We start from the raw sequence: 17,195 nt of genomic DNA, 5'->3' as shown, positions 1-17,195 counted from the left end.
AGAGGGGCTCCCACCCTCTCCTTCTCACCGGATTCTCCAGGCCCACGGGCTACATCTTTGATCTAGCGATTGCAATTACAATGCAGAAATCCCCAAACACTAAAATGCAGAGTTGTTTGTTTTTTTTAAAAAATAAGTTTGGCATTAACTCATTTGAGGGTACACATGCCCCAAATGGACAGACGTTTCCTTGGAGTGGCATCAGTCCAGTGGAAACAGAATATGAGCCACAAAGACAAGCCGCAAGGTCACTTGTGCATGTTCTAGTAGCCACATTAAAACAAACCGAGAAGCAGGTGCAATGAATTTTAACGATCTATTTAATCCAGGAGATCCAAAATATTACCTTTTCAACTTGTAATCAATGTAAAAAAGGATTTTTACATTCTTTCAAAAATATTATCTTTTCTTTTTCTTTTTTATCCTCTCCCGAGAACATTTTTCCATTTTTTGTATAGATAGAGTGGGAAGGAGAGAGAAGAAGAGAGAGAGTGAGAGAGAAACATCGATGTGAAAGGAACCCATCGAGTTGGTTGCCTCCTGCACGACCCAACCACGGCCAGGGACAAACTGCAACCGAGGTACGTGCCCTTAGTGGGAACCGAACCCGGGATTCTGGTCCGTGGGCTGATGCTCTAGCCGCTGAGCCAAACCAGCCAGAGCTCCCATGAAATTTTAATACTGCAGATATATCATAGATTTGTTTATGCACTGTATGTATCTGGGCTTTATACATAAAAGAGTAGGTTTTTCTTTGTTCCCCAATAACCATTTTTTGCCCTCTTGAATGTGCCATTGAGAATGAATGTTCCAGGTGAAGCTTGTCACTATCATCATTTCTGTGAATCCTACAGAGACCCTGAAGTGCATACTATTCTTATTCCCTTTTATACTTGAAAAAAAAAAGTTATTTATTTTTGTAGAGGGAGAGGGAGAGAGAAATAGGAACATTGATGAGAGAGAGAAGCGTCAACATCTATCGACTGCCTCCTGCTCACCCCACACTGGGGATCAAGCCTGCAACCTGGGCATGTGCCCCGACTGGGAATTGAACCAGTGACATCTTGGTGCATAGGTCGATGCCCAACCACTGAGCCACTCCAGCCAAGCCCCCTTTATATTTTAAAGAACACTTTTGGCTCTGAGAGGTAAGTGACTTACTGTGACCCACTGCCTCACAGCTAGTATCGAATGGTGCAGGGATGCCAGTTCCTGAGTCGACATCTTCAGCATCAAGTAATCCTGCCGGGGTTCACCTCCCACCTCTGGAAGGGGAAACAGTGTCCTCCTGCCCTTTAGAAGGACTGCATTTCATGTGTGATGTACATCAACGGGACGAGGAGGAAAAGCGGGGCTGGCTGGCGATGCACCTTGCTCCTCTCTCCCTAGAGAAATGTTCCCAACTTCTTTTCCAGTGGGGGTTTCACCTTCCATAGTGAGGTGCTCACTCTGTCATAACCATGGTGCCTGGTCCTTATCCTCTTAGACCATCAGAGCAAGAGGGCTCTCTCAGATGTGAAGTCCCCTCCCCTAATTTACAGGTCAGGAAAGCCAACTGACTGTTAAGTGACTTGCTCAAGATCAAGGAACTCACGAGGCTGAGGTCTCCAGACCCCAGGCTCACCCCAACAGAGGGTGGAAGGAGCTGGGAACATGCAACTAAAGGCAGGGGCCTCGCTGGTAACTGAGGGAATAATGAGGCTGCCCACGGTGTCTGTCTGCCCACCCTTCCCATCTGTACATATTTACTCGTTTTTCTTTCCTCTCTTCAGCTCAGGTTTCAATCCCTGCCTCTGCCACAGATTCATTAATGGCGCAAGCTTCAGTGTCCTTATCTGTAAAAAGGGGAGTCATAGGGCTATTGTGAGAACCAGATGAGAAACGTGTGAAGTCGTGAGCTAGGGTCACCGGGGAAACGCATCAGCATGGTGCTGCCCTGTCCAGTGGGCACTAACATGTCCAGGCTCTTACCCAGGGAGGAGGTGCTGTTTTGTTTCTTTGCGGAATGCAAACGTGGGCGAGGCAGGTCTGAGGGTGAGTGGTGGCTGTGTGGGGTGCTCGGCAGGTTCTGGGGCAGCTCCCAAGGTAGCAGTAGCGGGAGTGGCTTCATCAACATGTTCTTGATGTTTGTCAGCAAGGGGACCCCTTTCAAAGTCAAAAGGCTGTCACATGGACACACACACTAAACTCTGTAGTGTGGCTACTTTGGGAGGTGAAATTGCAGGGTTAGGGAGGAAATTTTCCCTCAATACTATGGATACTTAAAATCATTATGGTGTTTACTACCTTCTTTGTCCTTTTCTCTTTATTTTAAATGTTTTATTCAAGTACAACACACATTCTGAAAAACAAATGTTTGCTGCTAGATGAATTTCCCCAAATGGAACACGCTACATTCAGAGCACCCAGACCCAGAAAGAGAACGTGACCACTCCCGTCCCCCAGCTCCCCTTTGCCCCCTCCCACTCACTTCCTGACTCTCAGGTCATTTTCCTGACTTCTGACAGCAGAGCTGATTATTTTAGATATTTGAAATACAACTTTATTCTGATTCTAAACAAAAAGGAACAGAAATATACAGGTCTCACCAAACTCAGTGAGGAAACAATTGCATTCCAAAACAGCTAAATACGCAGGTCCAAAAAAATGAAGGTGTTTCTTTAACTGCCACATTCACTCCGAAGCCCATTCATTTCCTTCAGCATCTCAAAGATCAAGCACAGGTTCTGCTTAGCTCTACAATAAAGTGGCAAACATGCTGCACCACTGACATCACTGGACAGTTGCCTATGAAACTAGACTTCTGACTCTGGGTTCCAGCTTCCCATTCTCACAGGTCGACACCCTCATCTGGGAGAGCCGTGGTCTGGGCGATCTCTGGATCATGCTCATATTCTGCTGCTAAAGCTGGGTCCATGACCACCTCTGGGGGGCAGGAGCAGGCATGGTGACAAACTCCAAGTTAGGGTCTCCAATCAGTTTTGTAGCAAGCCTTTCAAAGTTGTAGTTACTTTTGGCCGGAATGTTGTAGCACGGAAGATTCTTCTTTGGTGGAAGACAACTGATTTTGCTTCAACTTTCCTGTCCTTAATATCCACTTTCTTGCCACACAACACGATGGGGATGTTTTCACACACTTGTACCAGATCTCTATGTCAGTAAGGCACATTCTTGTGAGGAGGTCTGGAAGTGACATCAAATATTACAATGGCCGTCTCTCAGTCCCCCCAACTTCTCCTGGCCTGCTGCACCCCACACATTGAACTTAAAAGGCCCTCTGTTGGTGTGAAACAGGCGGGGATGGACTTCAACACCCAAGGCGGCTACATACTTCTCCAATTCACCAGATAACGTCTCCCAGTCTCACCATCACCGACCAATACAAGCCTGGACTGAACTTGGGGTTCTCCTTGGGCAACCATTGTGAAGTACTTCCAGAAGCATCTCTTTGGTCTGACTGAAAGCTGGAAAGATGGAAGATGAGTTCGCATTTTATTTTTATTTTATTTTATTTTTTTATCCTCACCCGAGGACATTTTTCCATTTTTTGTTCAGATAGAGCGGGAGGGAGAGAGAGGAACAGAGAGAGAGAGACATTGATGTGAAAGGGACACATCGAGTGGCTGCCACCCGCACGACCAACCAGGGCCGGGGACAAACTGCAACCGAGATACATGCCCTTAGCGGGAACCGAACCCCGGTCTCTCCGGACCGCAGGCCGACACTCCAACCCCTGAGTCAAACCGTCCAGGGCGAGTTCGCATTTTATGTAAATGGTACCAGCCAGCATTTACTCTTTGGCATCTGGCCTCTTTTTTTTGTTTTTAACATTATGCTTATGAAATTCATCCAAATTGTTCTCACTATATTTTGCAGCTACCTTAGAACTTTGAAATACAATGTTCCTAGCCCAGGGTGGTGTCGCTCAGGGGTCAGAGCGTGGCCCCTGCACGGAAGGGTCACGGCCGATTCCTGGTCAAGGGCACCGCCAGGGGCGTGCAGGTTCCAGCCCCGCGCTGGGAGGGGGACGTGGGAGAGGAAACCAATCAATGTGAGAAAGACACGTGGAGGTTTTTCTTTCTCTCTTCTCCTCCCCCTCTCTCTCAAAAAAAGGAAAAAATATCTACGGGTGAGGATTAACAACAAAAAACAATGTTCCTAAATCCCCATATGGTAAAAAAACTTTACTTTAAAACAACTAACTCTTGGACCTCAGCGGCTCCTCCTGGGTTACCCCGGCTGCCACTCAGGGGACCACGCCCTCGCCGGCCTTCTCTCCGCCCATCTCCGGGCTCAACCTGCGGCTGCGCACCGCGCGCCCGCCTGCGGAGCGAGGTCATGTGACTTCGGCCAGCCGGCCAAGATGGCTGCCCCCTACGTGGCCCTTCTCGTGTTGGCCATAGGGTTGCCGCCGCTGCTGCTGCTGATCGCGTGGAAGCGCTGGCGGCGGGGGCGCTCGGCCCGGCACGCGATCGTCGTGGTGCTGGGCGATGTGGGCCGCAGCCCCCGAATGCAGTACCACGCGCTGTCGTTGGCCAAGTGGGGCTTTTCCGTGACCCTCCTGGGGTACTGCAGTGAGTGCCGGGGCTCTGGGAAGGAGGCAGCTTTCTCAGCTTTGATCACCCCAGAAGGGCCAGGGCGAGGACGCCCCTTTTCTCTCTCCTCCCCTGGGCAGCTCTCCGAGATTGGACGAGCCTGCTTCTGGCCCGGACAACTATTTCCAGGTTTCTGCCCAGGCTCTGCTGGGTGGGTTTCTAGGAACAGCCTGATCGGGCGTTAAGCGAGCGCCCGCCATATGCCAGGACAGTGCTAAGCTAAATGAACTCATTGCATAGTTCTCATTTAATCCTCCTAGTAAGTGGAAAGACACTGGAACCCAGATGCGTGTGACTCCAGGGCCAGTACTGGTGACCACATCTCTGAGGCGACTTGTCAGGCTGTGTCTGAGGAGACAGGCAGCTTGTCTCCTCTGCATTCCTCTTTGCAGAGCTCTGCAGGGAGGACATGTTTTTCATTTGCACAGCATGTCCAGCTTTTCCCCTCCGGTTGTGCAGGGTCATGAATGTGTGTTCCTCCATCTTCCTCCATGTTGTTATCTTTAGATAAAGGGTAGCTCAATTTTATATCAGGGTAAGCAGTAATAATAGCACTAGTTGCCTTTGGTCTCCGTTTAGAGTTTGCTCTCTAGGGTGAGGGGTTGGAATGGGACTTCATAGGGGTCTCCACCATCCATGGAATCTAGATCAGTTTGAGGGCCTACTATGTGCCAGGCATTGTGTTACCTAAAGGTGGATAAGATTCGGGTCCTTTCTCTGTGGGCAGTCTAGTGGAATATGGGCAAGAATTGGCCTCATTCTCTGTTCCAGCTATTGAGGAACAGAGAGCTGTTCAGTAAAGTCCTATATTCCAAAATACTCTCCACTATTTTGCCTAAGCTGGAGGATCATCTGACTTTAAATTAGATCATCCTGTCTGGTTCATTAAAGGGGACATTCCTTTCAGACTCCAAACCTTACGACGAGCTGTTGCATAATGACAGAATTCGGATTGTGCATTTGACAGAACTTCAGAGACTTGCAGGTAGGATGCAATAAATTCCAGATTCCTCTGAATGTGTGTGTGTTGTGGGGTGGGCGGGCCTGCAAATTGCCAAGAACTCCTTGAAGTGATAGCCCTTTTCTCACTTGCAGTTGGGCTGCACATTCTTCAGTACGGAGTCAAAGTTGTATTTCAGGCAGTGAACTTGCTGTGGAAGTTGATGTGCAGTGAGCCAGCGGCCTACATCTTTCTCCAGGTATATGTCAGCCCTGCTTCTTTCTGTGAGAATCACTGTTAAAGTTTTCTTTATTTTCCAGCCTTTAAAAATGCACAGGTTGGTAAATAGGTTGCACATCTTTGTGTGTGTATAAACCTTTAAGAATATGAGTAGGAGTCTATAGTATGTGTCCATTCTATTTATGTTACCCATCCAGTCTATTTTTCTATGTCATTACAGGTAAGTCTTACATTGTACTTACTAAACATCTGAGAGTTTTACATGTATTAACTCATTTAATCACTCAGAACAGTACAAAGAGATAGGTTCTTATATTACATTTTAGAGATGAGGAGACCTAGACCCAGAGAAGTTCAGTGAATAGCCCATTGTCACACAGCTAGGAAGTGCTGGAGGCAGAGTTTGAACTGGGTATTCAGTCTGGCTCTGGAGTTAGGCTCTTAACCTCTTCCCTTCCCTTTTTAACATATAGAAGCACCTTATTTTAATTGACTGATGTACCCTAATCTATTTATTTAGTCTCATCTTAATGGACACTCAGATTGTTCCTAATTTTTTTTTTTTTTTTTACTGTTACAAATAGTGTGGTAAAGAGCATCATTGAAGATATGTTTTTTTTTGCATGGGTCCATTCTCTTTCTTGGGATAAATTCATAGGGGTAGAAGTGCTAGGTCAAAACTCATGTACCTTAAAATGTTGTGGTGTGCTCCTAGATAGTCCTAGAATAAGGTGGCGCCAATTTATTCCCCCCACAAGGGGCTGCCTCTTCCCCCACATCCACACCACCACTAGCTATTAGGTGTTTTAAAATATTTTTTATTTTAAAAATCTTCACCCAAGGATATTTTTCTATTGATTTTTAGGTAGAGAGGGAGGGAGGGGAGAGAGAGAGAGAGAGAAAGAAAGAAACATTGATGTGAGAGAGACACATCAATCAGTTGCCTCCCACGCAATCCCAACTGGGGCTGAGGATCAAACCTGCAACAGAGGCATGTGCCCTTGACTGGAAATTGAACCCACGACTCTTCGGTCCTCAGGCTGACGCTCTAACCGCTGAGCCAAACCAGTCAGGGCATTGTTAGGTGTTTTAACTTCCACTCGGGTGGGGAACCTTTTTTCTGCCGAGGGCCATTTGGATATTTATAACGTCCTTCATGGGCCATACAAAAGTATCAACTTAAAAATTAAGTTGATTTGGTGAGGCATGTGATGTGAGCTGGTATTGCTTTTGCTTATGCAGCCGGTGGGCTGGACATTCCCCACCCCTGAAACTAAATGTACCTCTTTGTTTCATTTGTTGTCTCCTTGATTATTGATGATCTTGGACTTTCCAGGTTGGTCAGTTTTGTTTCTTTTATGATTTTGTATACCTTTTTTAGTGAATAAGATGGTCTTCTGCTTATCAGTCATGTATGTCACACACAGTTTTGTCAATGATGGTCTGGTTTCCTCTTCATTCAAATCTCTCTTTTTTCCAGAACCCCCCGGGTCTGCCCGCCATTGCCGTCTGCTGGTTTGTGGGCTGCCTCTGTGGGAGCAAGCTCGTCATCGACTGGCACAACTATGGCTACTCCATCATGGGTCTGGTACATGGCCCCAGCCACTGCCTTGTTCTGCTGGCTAAGTGGTGAGGGTCTGGGAGGATGGTACAGATACCTTTCCTAAACTTCAGTAGGAAGAAGGGCCTGTGCGGAGACTCAGTGAAGCCTGTTGCTTGTATACTCTCGTAGGGTATGGGCTAGGCTGGGGAATGGGGCTGATGCTGGTTCAAAATGACAGAAACAGGCCTAAGCAAACAAAAGACGGTGTCTGTTGGCTCATGAAACAAGAGTCTAGAGAAATGGCTGACTTTGATCTCAAAAAGGGTGTCATCAGGACCCCTCTCATCGCTCCACGCTCCCTCTCGGAGGTATTTCTCAGGTTCTGGGGGCTCCCCTTGCTTTCAGTCTCATCTCATCAGGCTCAGTGGAGAAAGTGAGCCCCTGATTGGCACGTGCTCACTTGCCATGCTGTTTCCCCCTCCCCACCCCGACTGAGGCCAGGAGCTGTGATACCCCATTGACTCAGGCTTGGGACGAGTGCTCCTCTGGGAGAGCTGGGATCCCCAGTGCACCCAGACTCGATCTCCAAATCAAAACGGGCTGCTGCTGGGTGATAGGGACTCAGGCCAGAGTTTGCTGCGGCTGATGAGACAGGGAGAGGGAAGAAGGGCCTGTGGTAGCAGGTTTGACCTGGAGCAGGAATAATTAATCTGTTCTGAGTCTCAGTGTGTGACACTTGCCTTCGTGGGGACTTGCAGCCTCAAGCTTCCAGCTGCCACCTTTCCCTGATGGGTCATTCCTTGATGGTGGTAACAGTGCTGGCGGCAGCAGCAATTATTGAGCACTTGCTGCATGCCAGGCTCAGGCCAAGTCCTTTATCCCATTCAGTTTACATTGCCCCCCTTTTATTTATTTTTTAATCCTCACCTGAGGATATTTTTCTATTTATCTTCAGATGGAGTAGGAGGGAGGAAGAGAGATAGAGAGGGAGAAAGAGAAACATCAATGCGAGACACATTGACTGGTTGCCTCCTGCACAACCCTGACCAGGGCCGGGGACGAACTGCCACCAAGGTACATGCCCTTGACTGGAATTGAACCTGTGACTTTAGTCTGTGGGCCAAACCAGCATTGCCCCCCTTTTAAAGCCAGGAAACCGAGGCTGAACACCATTATGCCTCTTGCCACACAGCTAATAAGTGTGAGGATCAAAATGCAGGCCCAGGCCATCCAGTTGCGGAGCTTTCTCTGCATCCTGAGTTAGGAACAAGCCCTGATACACCACTGGCGTCAACCTGAAGTCACTCATTCCCCTTTTCAGTTCTCTTTCCGTTCTGCCCTGTCATCAGGTTGCAAGTCTCAGTTTGGAGCTAACCCTTGTTAACGCCTCTCTAACATTTGCTAAACTCCCTTTGTAATACATTAGGAGCATCCTCAGTTCCACAGCCTCTGCAGGGAACAGTGCGGTGTGGCTAAAATTTAATAATGGGGACTTTATTGTATTTCTTCTTTTTGTGGTAAGAGAGACTGGATTTTTTCTTCTGTAGCACTGTATAGTTGCCTTTGAAAGTAATTATATTTAAGATGCAAAACAATACAATGTAAAGACAGGTGTGAAGGAAACAATAGCGCAGGTAGGACTCAGGTAGTGCAAACCCTGGAAAGTTGCCTCGCCAGTGACCTGATTTGGGAGACCCCAGCTCTGCAGCCTGTGCTCTATGGGAAGGTTTTGAGTCACATGGTAGTTATGGGTGTGGGGTCTGGCCCAGGACTCTGGGCTAACCAACCATTTGTCTTCTCAGGTACGAGAAGCTTTGCGGGCGCCTCTCCCATCTGAACCTGTGTGTGACCAGTGAAATGAGGGGAGACCTGGCAGAGAACTGGGGCATCAAGTAGGAACCTGGGTTGGGGACAAGGGGTCCCAGCTTGGTTGGTCCCAGCTGCCGTGCCTACTGTGTGCTGTTGGCGAGGCGTCTGGAAATACCCAGGGGCCTGGGAGCTGGTTATTTCCTTTGAGAAGCTGAGGGAGGAGGAGGCTGGAGTTTCTTTCCCAGCCAGCCAGACAGCCCAGGCAGTTTTGATGCTAGAAATTCTTTCTCTGCTTCCCCAAGTAATTCATAGCTTCTTATTGTCATTGTCTGAGACTTGGGTTTCCTAAGTGCCCTTTTTCCAGATCCTCCTGGGGCTTTTATTCCTTAGGCTATTCTCCACTCCTCCTAAAGTCTCCCAATGATCTCATTGCAGAGCCGTGACTCTCTACGACAAGCCAGCGTCCTTCTTTAAAGAGACGCCCTTGGACCTGCAACACCGGCTCTTTATGAAACTGGGCCACACCTACTCTGCGTTCAGGGCCAGGTGGGTCTCCCGTCTTCCATCTTCTCTTGTGTTTGCTGCTGTCCTGGCTTCTCTCCCATCTCTTCGCTGTAGACCTGGGAATCCCCTAATCCATGGGTTGGCTAACTATGGCTGCAGGCCCACTGCCTGTTCATGAAATCAAGTTTTATTGGAGCGCAGTACATTCATTCATTAACGCATTGTCCACGGCTGCTTCCACACTACAACAGCGGAGCTGTTACAAAGGAGATCGAATGGCCCCCAAAGCTTGAAGTATTTGGTCTCTGTCCATTTAAGGAAATATTTGTCCTGCGCAAAGCTGTAGGTGTTTTTAGCCTTCTGCCCGCAGGCTCCTCACCCGGTGGCGGGGTCTGTGGGCCTGTGTGGTCTGTGGGGTGTCTCAGGGCTAAGCAAAGGCCCTTTGAGAAGCTCCTCATACGCCAGTTGTTTGCTCCCCTCAGTAACCTGGGAGCCAGTTGGGAGGTCACAGCATCCTCATCCTAAGTTGAGGGAACGATAAGAACAGTAAGCGGGTAAAGGCAGGGGCTAAGTCGGTCTTGTCTGCTGTTGTGACCTCACACCTAGCAACAAATAAATATTGATAAAGAAAGCAAGGTGCTTGTCTGTGCCCAGGCCTACGGTAGTAGGGTCAGCTTGGTGTCTCTGACATGGCCATTCCCTGGCCTTCAGGAGCTCTGGGCCTCACTCTGGTGGGAGGCGGCCATCCTGGGGCCTGCGGGCCTGCTCTGTGGCATCTCACGGGTTCTGTCTCTGTTCCTTCAGCTCAGAACCCTCGGACCAGGCCGCGGAGAGGTCGACCTTCACGGAGCGGGATGCTAAGAGTGGGACAGTGACACGTCTTCATGGGCGGCCGGCCCTGTTGGTCAGCAGCACAAGCTGGACAGGTCTCAGGACCCCCCTGGGCACTCGGGGCGTGGATGAGCACCTGTCTGGGCCTGCAGTCTCCTCCCTGTCAGGCCTGTGCCCCACATGTGCTCGGGGTGCCCTGAGGCCCTGATGAGAAAGGGTAGGGTATGGAGCTGGGTGGGGGCATCTCGACACCAGCCGTGACACTTAGCTCTCTTCTCTTGCAGAGGACGAAGACTTCTCCATCTTGCTGGTAGCGTTAGAAAGTAGGTGTGTGGCTGACCAGGAGCTGGGCTCCTCAGGGGCTGTTGAATTGTGAGGTGCTCACTGAGCCTTGCGTGGTGTCCTCTGCAGAGTGTTCCTGCCCCAGGGCTGCAGGGTGGGTCAGCCTGAGCACTCGGGTGGTGGAGGTGGCGACCCTGAGTCCACTTGGGTCACTGAGTGACCAGGCCCTAGAAATGCCACCTCTGGGACAGTGATCATGTGTCTGGAAGCTCTTCCCCCTCCTTCCCCTCCGCCACTCCCTCCTCTGACTAATAACCCTGGTTACCATGTATTTATTTTCTTAAACACAGAGTTTGAACAGCTGATCCAGAGTGGAGAAAGCTTGCCTTCTTTGGTCTGTGTGATAACAGGTACAGCCTGGGACCCTCCATGCTCCTGTGTTTAGCTTGAGGCAGTGGAGATGGGGGAAGGCACCTGCCTTTCTCGTGTGCCTTTTCCACATCAGGCGCACAATACTCCTTGTTTCCGTAATCCTCACGGTAGCTCTCTGCCATAGGGTTTTCTACACCCATTTGATAGAGGGGGAAACTGAGGCTCAGGGGCCTCATAGCAGGGCATGGAGTCAGGCTTTGAATATTAGCATGGCTTCAGAGATACTGAGCTTTTCACTTCTGCACTGGTTTGCAGGGGTTTTTTTGTTTTTTTCCTAAAGAGGCCACTGTCTGACATTAAATTGCTTCCAGTGGGGACAGAAGCAGAGAGCTGTGGTCGGAGGAGGGCCCTGGGCCAGCTGTCCCACCTCGTGTGCTCCCCTCCTCCTAGCCCTGCACATTCCAAGCCACCTGGGGCTCTTGGCTGGGAACAGGGGCAGTCCATGTGAGAAGCTGTGTCTGGTTGGCACTCTGGTGCCCAGCCAGAGTTTATCTTGGCCACGTTCACAGCTTGTTGGGTGCAGGTTGCTGTGGCCTTAGCGGTCAGGGGACACACCCCTGGGTGGTTGTTTCTGGAAAGGGCCAGATCGGCCTTTGGTGGGAGCTGTGGAGTGTGGGCCTCCTGCTCACACCTTTGCAGCGGCTTCTCAGGGGTGTTGCAGGCCTGGGGCCGTGAGGTGGAGCCAGAGACGGGCCCAGTGCAGTAACTCGGATTTTCTCTGCAAGGCAAAGGGCCTCTGAAAGAGTATTACAGCCGTCTCATTGGCCGGAAGCATTTCCAGTACATCCGCGTCTGCACGCCATGGCTGGAGGCTGAGGATTACCCCCTGCTTCTAGGTGAGGATGCCTGACAGGAGGCCTGCGGGGAGAGGGCTGAGGTTCAAAAGGGAATACTTTAGGGCTGGGGGAACAGACTTCTCTGCGAATGGCCAGATTGTAAATGTTTCCTGGTCTCTGTTGCGTGTTCTTTGTTTTGGCAACCCTTTAAAAATTAAAAGCCGTTGGGAGGAGCTATTGGCTGAACTCCAGGAAACGAGGCTGTTTCCTGGTCTGCCAGCTCCTCCCTGCCCAGTGAGGAGAGCTGTTTGCCAAGGTATTCTAAGAGGGGTATGTCCTCTTAGCCTCCACGCCCTCCACTCAGGCCTGCTCTCCCATGGGCAGAAGGGCTGGGTTGGGCTTGGGTAGGGACCCACTGTTCCAAAGTGTGGGAGGGCAGAGCAGAAAAGACGTGTTCAACGGTGTTGACTCTTCCAGCGAGATTGCCCTCCCCTCCGCTTCCTGTCTTCGTTGCTCTGGGGGGGGGGGGGGAGCTGGCTTGGTGCTGATGCGTCTCTGAGGCTCGTTGTCCAGCCAGTTCGCAGTCCTGGGCGGGGAGCCTCTGGCAGGCAGCGTTTCCAGCCTATTTAGTGATGTGAAGTTGTTTATTTGGCTTTATTTTCACAGTGACAGCTGGTTTTCTGTTATGTCTGCTGTGGGTACTTTTTCTAATTATTATGATGAAATATGTATAACAAAGTTTGCCATTTTAACCATTTTTTTGTTTTAAGTGTACATACAGCTCAGTGGCATGAATTACATTCACAGGGCTGTGCAGTCACCATCCCTGTCTGTTTCCAAAACATCAGCCCACGCAGAAACTCAGAACTCACTCAGCATAACTGCTATGGGTTCTTTTAATTAATTAATTATTTTTTATCCTCACCCCAGAGTATTTTTTCCATTGATTTTTAAATAGAGTGAGAGGGAGGGAGGGAGGGAGAGAGAGAGAGCGCAGCATCGATGACGAGAAACACATTGATTGGTTGCCTCCTGCACGACCCGGACTGGGGCTAGGAATCGGACCTGCAACCCAGGTATGTGCCCTTGACTGGGAATCGAGCTCACGACTCTTTGGTCCATGGGCCGATGCTCTAACCACTGAGCCAAACTGGCCAGAGCACTGTGGGTTCTTTTAAAATAGTGGTTAAGTAGGAAAAGGGAGTCAGTTTAAATTAATATGTTATTGATAGGCAGGTAGTTTTCAGACAGGGCTGAGTGGCCAGGATTAGACACTGCTATGTTCCCACCCTGCTATGTTCCCAGGCTGCTTGGCCAACTCCAGCCAGTTGTATGTGGGGTTGGGAGTGTTTTCCACTTCCACCCCCCACCAGAGGTGTTGAGCCACAGTCCTTGCAGCATGTGTGGTCACAGGGAGCATGGCTAGTGCTCTGATGGCCCCCGCACCCTGTAGGGTCAGCAGACCTGGGCATCTGCCTGCACAAGTCCTCCAGCGGCCTGGACCTGCCCATGAAGGTGGTGGACATGTTCGGATGCTGCCTGCCTGTGTGTGCCGTGAACTTCCGGTGGTAAGAGTGGAGACCGGATCTTCCCGGAGTTAGGAGTTAGGTTCTCCAGTCAGCAGCTTGTGGGAACCAGTGTGGTCAGAGCTGCTCCCCAGAAAGGCTCCACCTCCTGGTCTGCAGCCCAGCCAGGTGGCCCTGGGGAGTAGGAGTCCTCTTGGATGGGCCGAGTCCCACTGCGGGAGTTGGCTTCCACATAGAGCTCACGCTGTGAAAACTACGTGTCCTAAATTCTCAACTCGGGAATTGTGCTCAAATGATGAAGTGGCGGCTGGAATTGCCCACACGGTTTACATGATTTTATTCCTCTGTCCCTTTTGTCTGAGCTCATTCACTCTTATCCAGATCAGTTAAGTGAGTGTAATGCTGTCTCCACTCCTCCTGGCAGAGATAGGAGTTTGGAGAACAGTGTTAGAAGAGGCTGTGGAAACGGTGCCCTTCCATGAGCTCGGGAGCCAGCCTCTGAAAGGGAAGTCAGGACGTTAGACTCGTGTGAGCTGAGCTCTGCACGCTGGGCTACCCAGGAAAGTCACCCTTAATGTGCTGAGCCTTCCTCCAGAGAGGTTGCTTTTTACCTTGTTTCTCTGCTGTGTGATTTAAAAAAAAGTGCAGAACCCACTGAGCATGTTCTCACTGGAAAGAGCACAGAGTAGAAAAGATCCAGATCCCTGTTCACGGCCCCTCGGTCCCCGAATTGGTTTGGGTTTTTTAAAAATGTTTTTTCTTTATTGATTTTAGAGAGAGGGAGGGAGAGGGAGAGAGAGATAGAAACACTGATGAGAACCTGGCCAGTATGGCTCACTGGTTGAGCGTCAGCCCATGCACCCAGAGGTCGCCAGTTTGATTCCTGTTCGGGGCACATGCCCAGGTTGTGGGCCTGATCCCCAGTGTGGACATGCAGGGGGCGGCCAGTCGATGTTCTCTCTCACCTATGTTTCTGTCTCTCTCTCCCTCTCCCTTCCTCTCTCTCTAAAATCAATAAAGAAAAAAAAAAACAAACACCGATGAGAGAGAACATCAATTGACTGCCTCCTGCATGCCCCCCACTGGGGATTTGGCCCACAACCTGGGCATGTGCCCCGACTGGGAATCGAACTGGCAACCTCTTGGTACATGGGTTGACGCTCAACCAGTGAGCCACACTGGCTGGGCTAGTTTGGATTTCTTTTAATCCTCACCCGAGGACATTTTCCCATTTTTTCATTTTTTGTTCAGATAGAGTGGGAGGGAGAGAGAGAGAGAAACATCGACGTGAAAGGGACACATCTAGTGGCTGCCTCCTGCAGGACCCAACCAGGGCCGGGGACAAACTGCAACCAAGGTACATGCCCTTAGTGGGAACTGAACCCAGGTCTCTCCAGACTGCAGGCCGGTGCTCTAACCGCTGAGCCAAACTGGTCAGGGCACTAGTCTGGATTTTTGATGTATATCTGGATGGGCACCATGGGGTTCTGGTGTCTTCTCCAGGCAGCTCTAAGGACTCCCTTGATTCTCTCTGCAGCTTACACGAGCTTGTGAAACATGAGGAAAATGGCCTGGTCTTCGAGGACGCAGAGGAACTGGCAGCTCAGCTGCAGGTAGCCGCGTCTGCCCCCATGCCGGGGCTTACAGGCTTCAGGCTGGCACTGAGCCTCGTTCCCGGGTTCCTTGCTTCTGCAGCCCAGCGGGCCTGTGCTGCATCTGGGTGAAAAGCAGCAGGAGGGAGCAGCGGTCCCAGAGGCTGGGCCTCAGTGGGCCCTGGGGAATGAAGGCACAGCCCACCTGCCGCCTGGGTTTGCGAGCTTATACCACACAGACAATGCACAGGTGGACTGTGTGTGTCACTTAGGGAGCAACTGGGTGTCGGGAGGGAGCGTGCGAGTGAAGGGAGCTTCCTAGAGCAGCCTTGCAAGATGGGCAGGAGTCTTCAAAGGATACTTACTTATTGCAGAAAGTAATATGTCATCATTTCTGAAGTTGAGAACATGGTGGCGAGCTTTCTAGAAAGGCCCATTTAGAAAAATCTGTGTGACTGTGTTCCAGTAAAATTTTATTTACAAAAACAGGTGGAAGGCCTGACAGACAGTTTAGCAAGCTGTAAAGAACACAGACATTGTCTTGTTCCCAGCCCACGGGCTGGCGGTGCTGGGCAGAGACCGGGGTGGGCGCTCCTGGTAGAAGGGACAGCGTGGCCGAGGCCGGGGCTACTGCAGGTCAGCGTGTGGATGGTGAGCATGAGCTTGGCCGAGCTGTCAGGTAGGGGCCGCGTAGATGGAGCATGGCTGGGGTGTGGGGGCTCTAGTATGCTTGGAGAGGGAGGGGGTCGGGGCTTGGGGATGTTGGGGTCAGAGGTGTTTGAGATCAGTTCGCCATGCTGCGTGGAAGCCGGGCCGGCTGGCACAGGGGGCCACTGGAGGCCCCAGGACACTGCTGGTGGTAGTGCAGAGGAGGGTTTCAGTCACTGGCCTGACATCTGGTGTTCAGAGTGTGACAGGTGTCCAGGCTGCTGGGCAGGAGTGGGGCGGGAAGCGGCGACGAGGGAAGTTTTGGTCTTCATTTTTCTTCTAGATGCTTTTCTCAAAGTTTCCTCATCCTGCTGGCAAACTGAACCAGTTCCGGAAGAACCTCCAGGAGTCCAAGCAGCTTCGTTGGGACGAGAGCTGGAAACAGACAGTTCTCCCTTTGCTTACGGACACATGACCCCTTGGGCCAATGACTGAACCCCTCTGAGCATGTCCTGGTACTGGATGTCATAATGAAGGGCCCTGACGCTGATGTGAACCCCTGTCCCCTCCTTTCCTATCCTCACCGGAAACTGGGTCCACTTCCCTCCTCCAGCCTCTTCAGCTGCTGCGCAGCACCTGGGCACAGTGTAGAGCAGCGCCTTCCAGTGGACAGCAGTTGGAAGGACAGCAGCAGGTACCACTGTTGGAATGAAGTTATTTTTCCCCTCTGAACTTTATTCAGGAGGCGAATTTTGGCAGTTTCATGACTGTTTAGGTCAATAAAGAATCCTATGGTCATTTTTAAGTTGCCAAACACAGTCTCGATTCAGGACACAGAGGTGAGGGCCGCAAGAAAGTTTCCATTTAATGGGTGCTGGTGTGGGTGACTTCCCCCTGCAGGGAACGTTCAGTTGCACCTCGGACCCAGGGGATGTGCTTTTCTCAGGCTTGCTGCTGTCTTAGCCTCCAGTCCACTCCACACAGAATCTGCTGGAAGTCCCATCACTTCCTGTTTTTTTTTGAGAATGAATGAAACACCTCCAGACAGCCAGTCTGCGGGCCTGTGCTCATAGTGGAGTGTTGTATGCATTGGTATCAAGACAATACTAACACACGTCAGAAATGGGGGAGAAATCTCAAACCAAAGGGCCACAAATGGAATTTTCAATGAGATGGAGAAGGTTGTCCACCAAGTGAAGTGCTGGTTCCAGTGTAAACTGTCAATCTACGAACATCCATTTCACTGCTCTTGCATTGTCCAGGGCAGAAGGGCTTGGGTGACAGGGACGGTTAAGGGGAGGATCTGTGCTGAGGATTTCTTGAGTCCCGCATCTTCCTCAAGGTGGGAGAGGAGGCATCTGCCTCGCACCTCACTTTGGGAGGGAGCTTCCGCAGGACTACCTGTGACACGTGGCCTGTGTAGTATAGTACGGGGACGTGGTGGCCTGGCACATCTGAGCAGCTAGATAGGCTTACC

General features: G+C 50.6%; 1 protein-coding gene and 1 pseudogene across 1 annotated transcript; one reads left to right on the top strand and one right to left on the bottom strand.

Annotated features, from left to right (window-relative positions):
* Positions 1-2,830: 2,830 nt before the first annotated feature.
* LOC118642766 lies at positions 2,831-3,422 on the bottom strand (annotated as a pseudogene).
* A 941-nt stretch (positions 3,423-4,363) lies between these two features.
* On the top strand, positions 4,364-16,506 carry ALG1 (ALG1 chitobiosyldiphosphodolichol beta-mannosyltransferase). The gene is made up of 13 exons (XM_036280569.1): positions 4,364-4,574; positions 5,503-5,580; positions 5,691-5,794; positions 7,256-7,404; positions 9,121-9,210; positions 9,563-9,673; positions 10,436-10,557; positions 10,747-10,785; positions 11,095-11,154; positions 11,902-12,012; positions 13,406-13,520; positions 15,016-15,091; positions 16,062-16,506. Exons 1-13 carry the CDS (start codon positions 4,364-4,366, stop codon positions 16,191-16,193), a joined length of 1,398 nt encoding a protein of 465 aa, XP_036136462.1. The 3' UTR covers positions 16,194-16,506.
* Positions 16,507-17,195: the final 689 nt, after the last annotated feature.

The sequence above is a fragment of the Molossus molossus genome, unplaced genomic scaffold (genome assembly GCF_014108415.1).
Source record: "Molossus molossus isolate mMolMol1 unplaced genomic scaffold, mMolMol1.p scaffold_m16_p_3, whole genome shotgun sequence".
Classification (NCBI taxonomy): Eukaryota; Metazoa; Chordata; class Mammalia; order Chiroptera; family Molossidae; genus Molossus; species Molossus molossus.
This window is presented reverse-complemented; position numbering and strand designations above follow the sequence as displayed.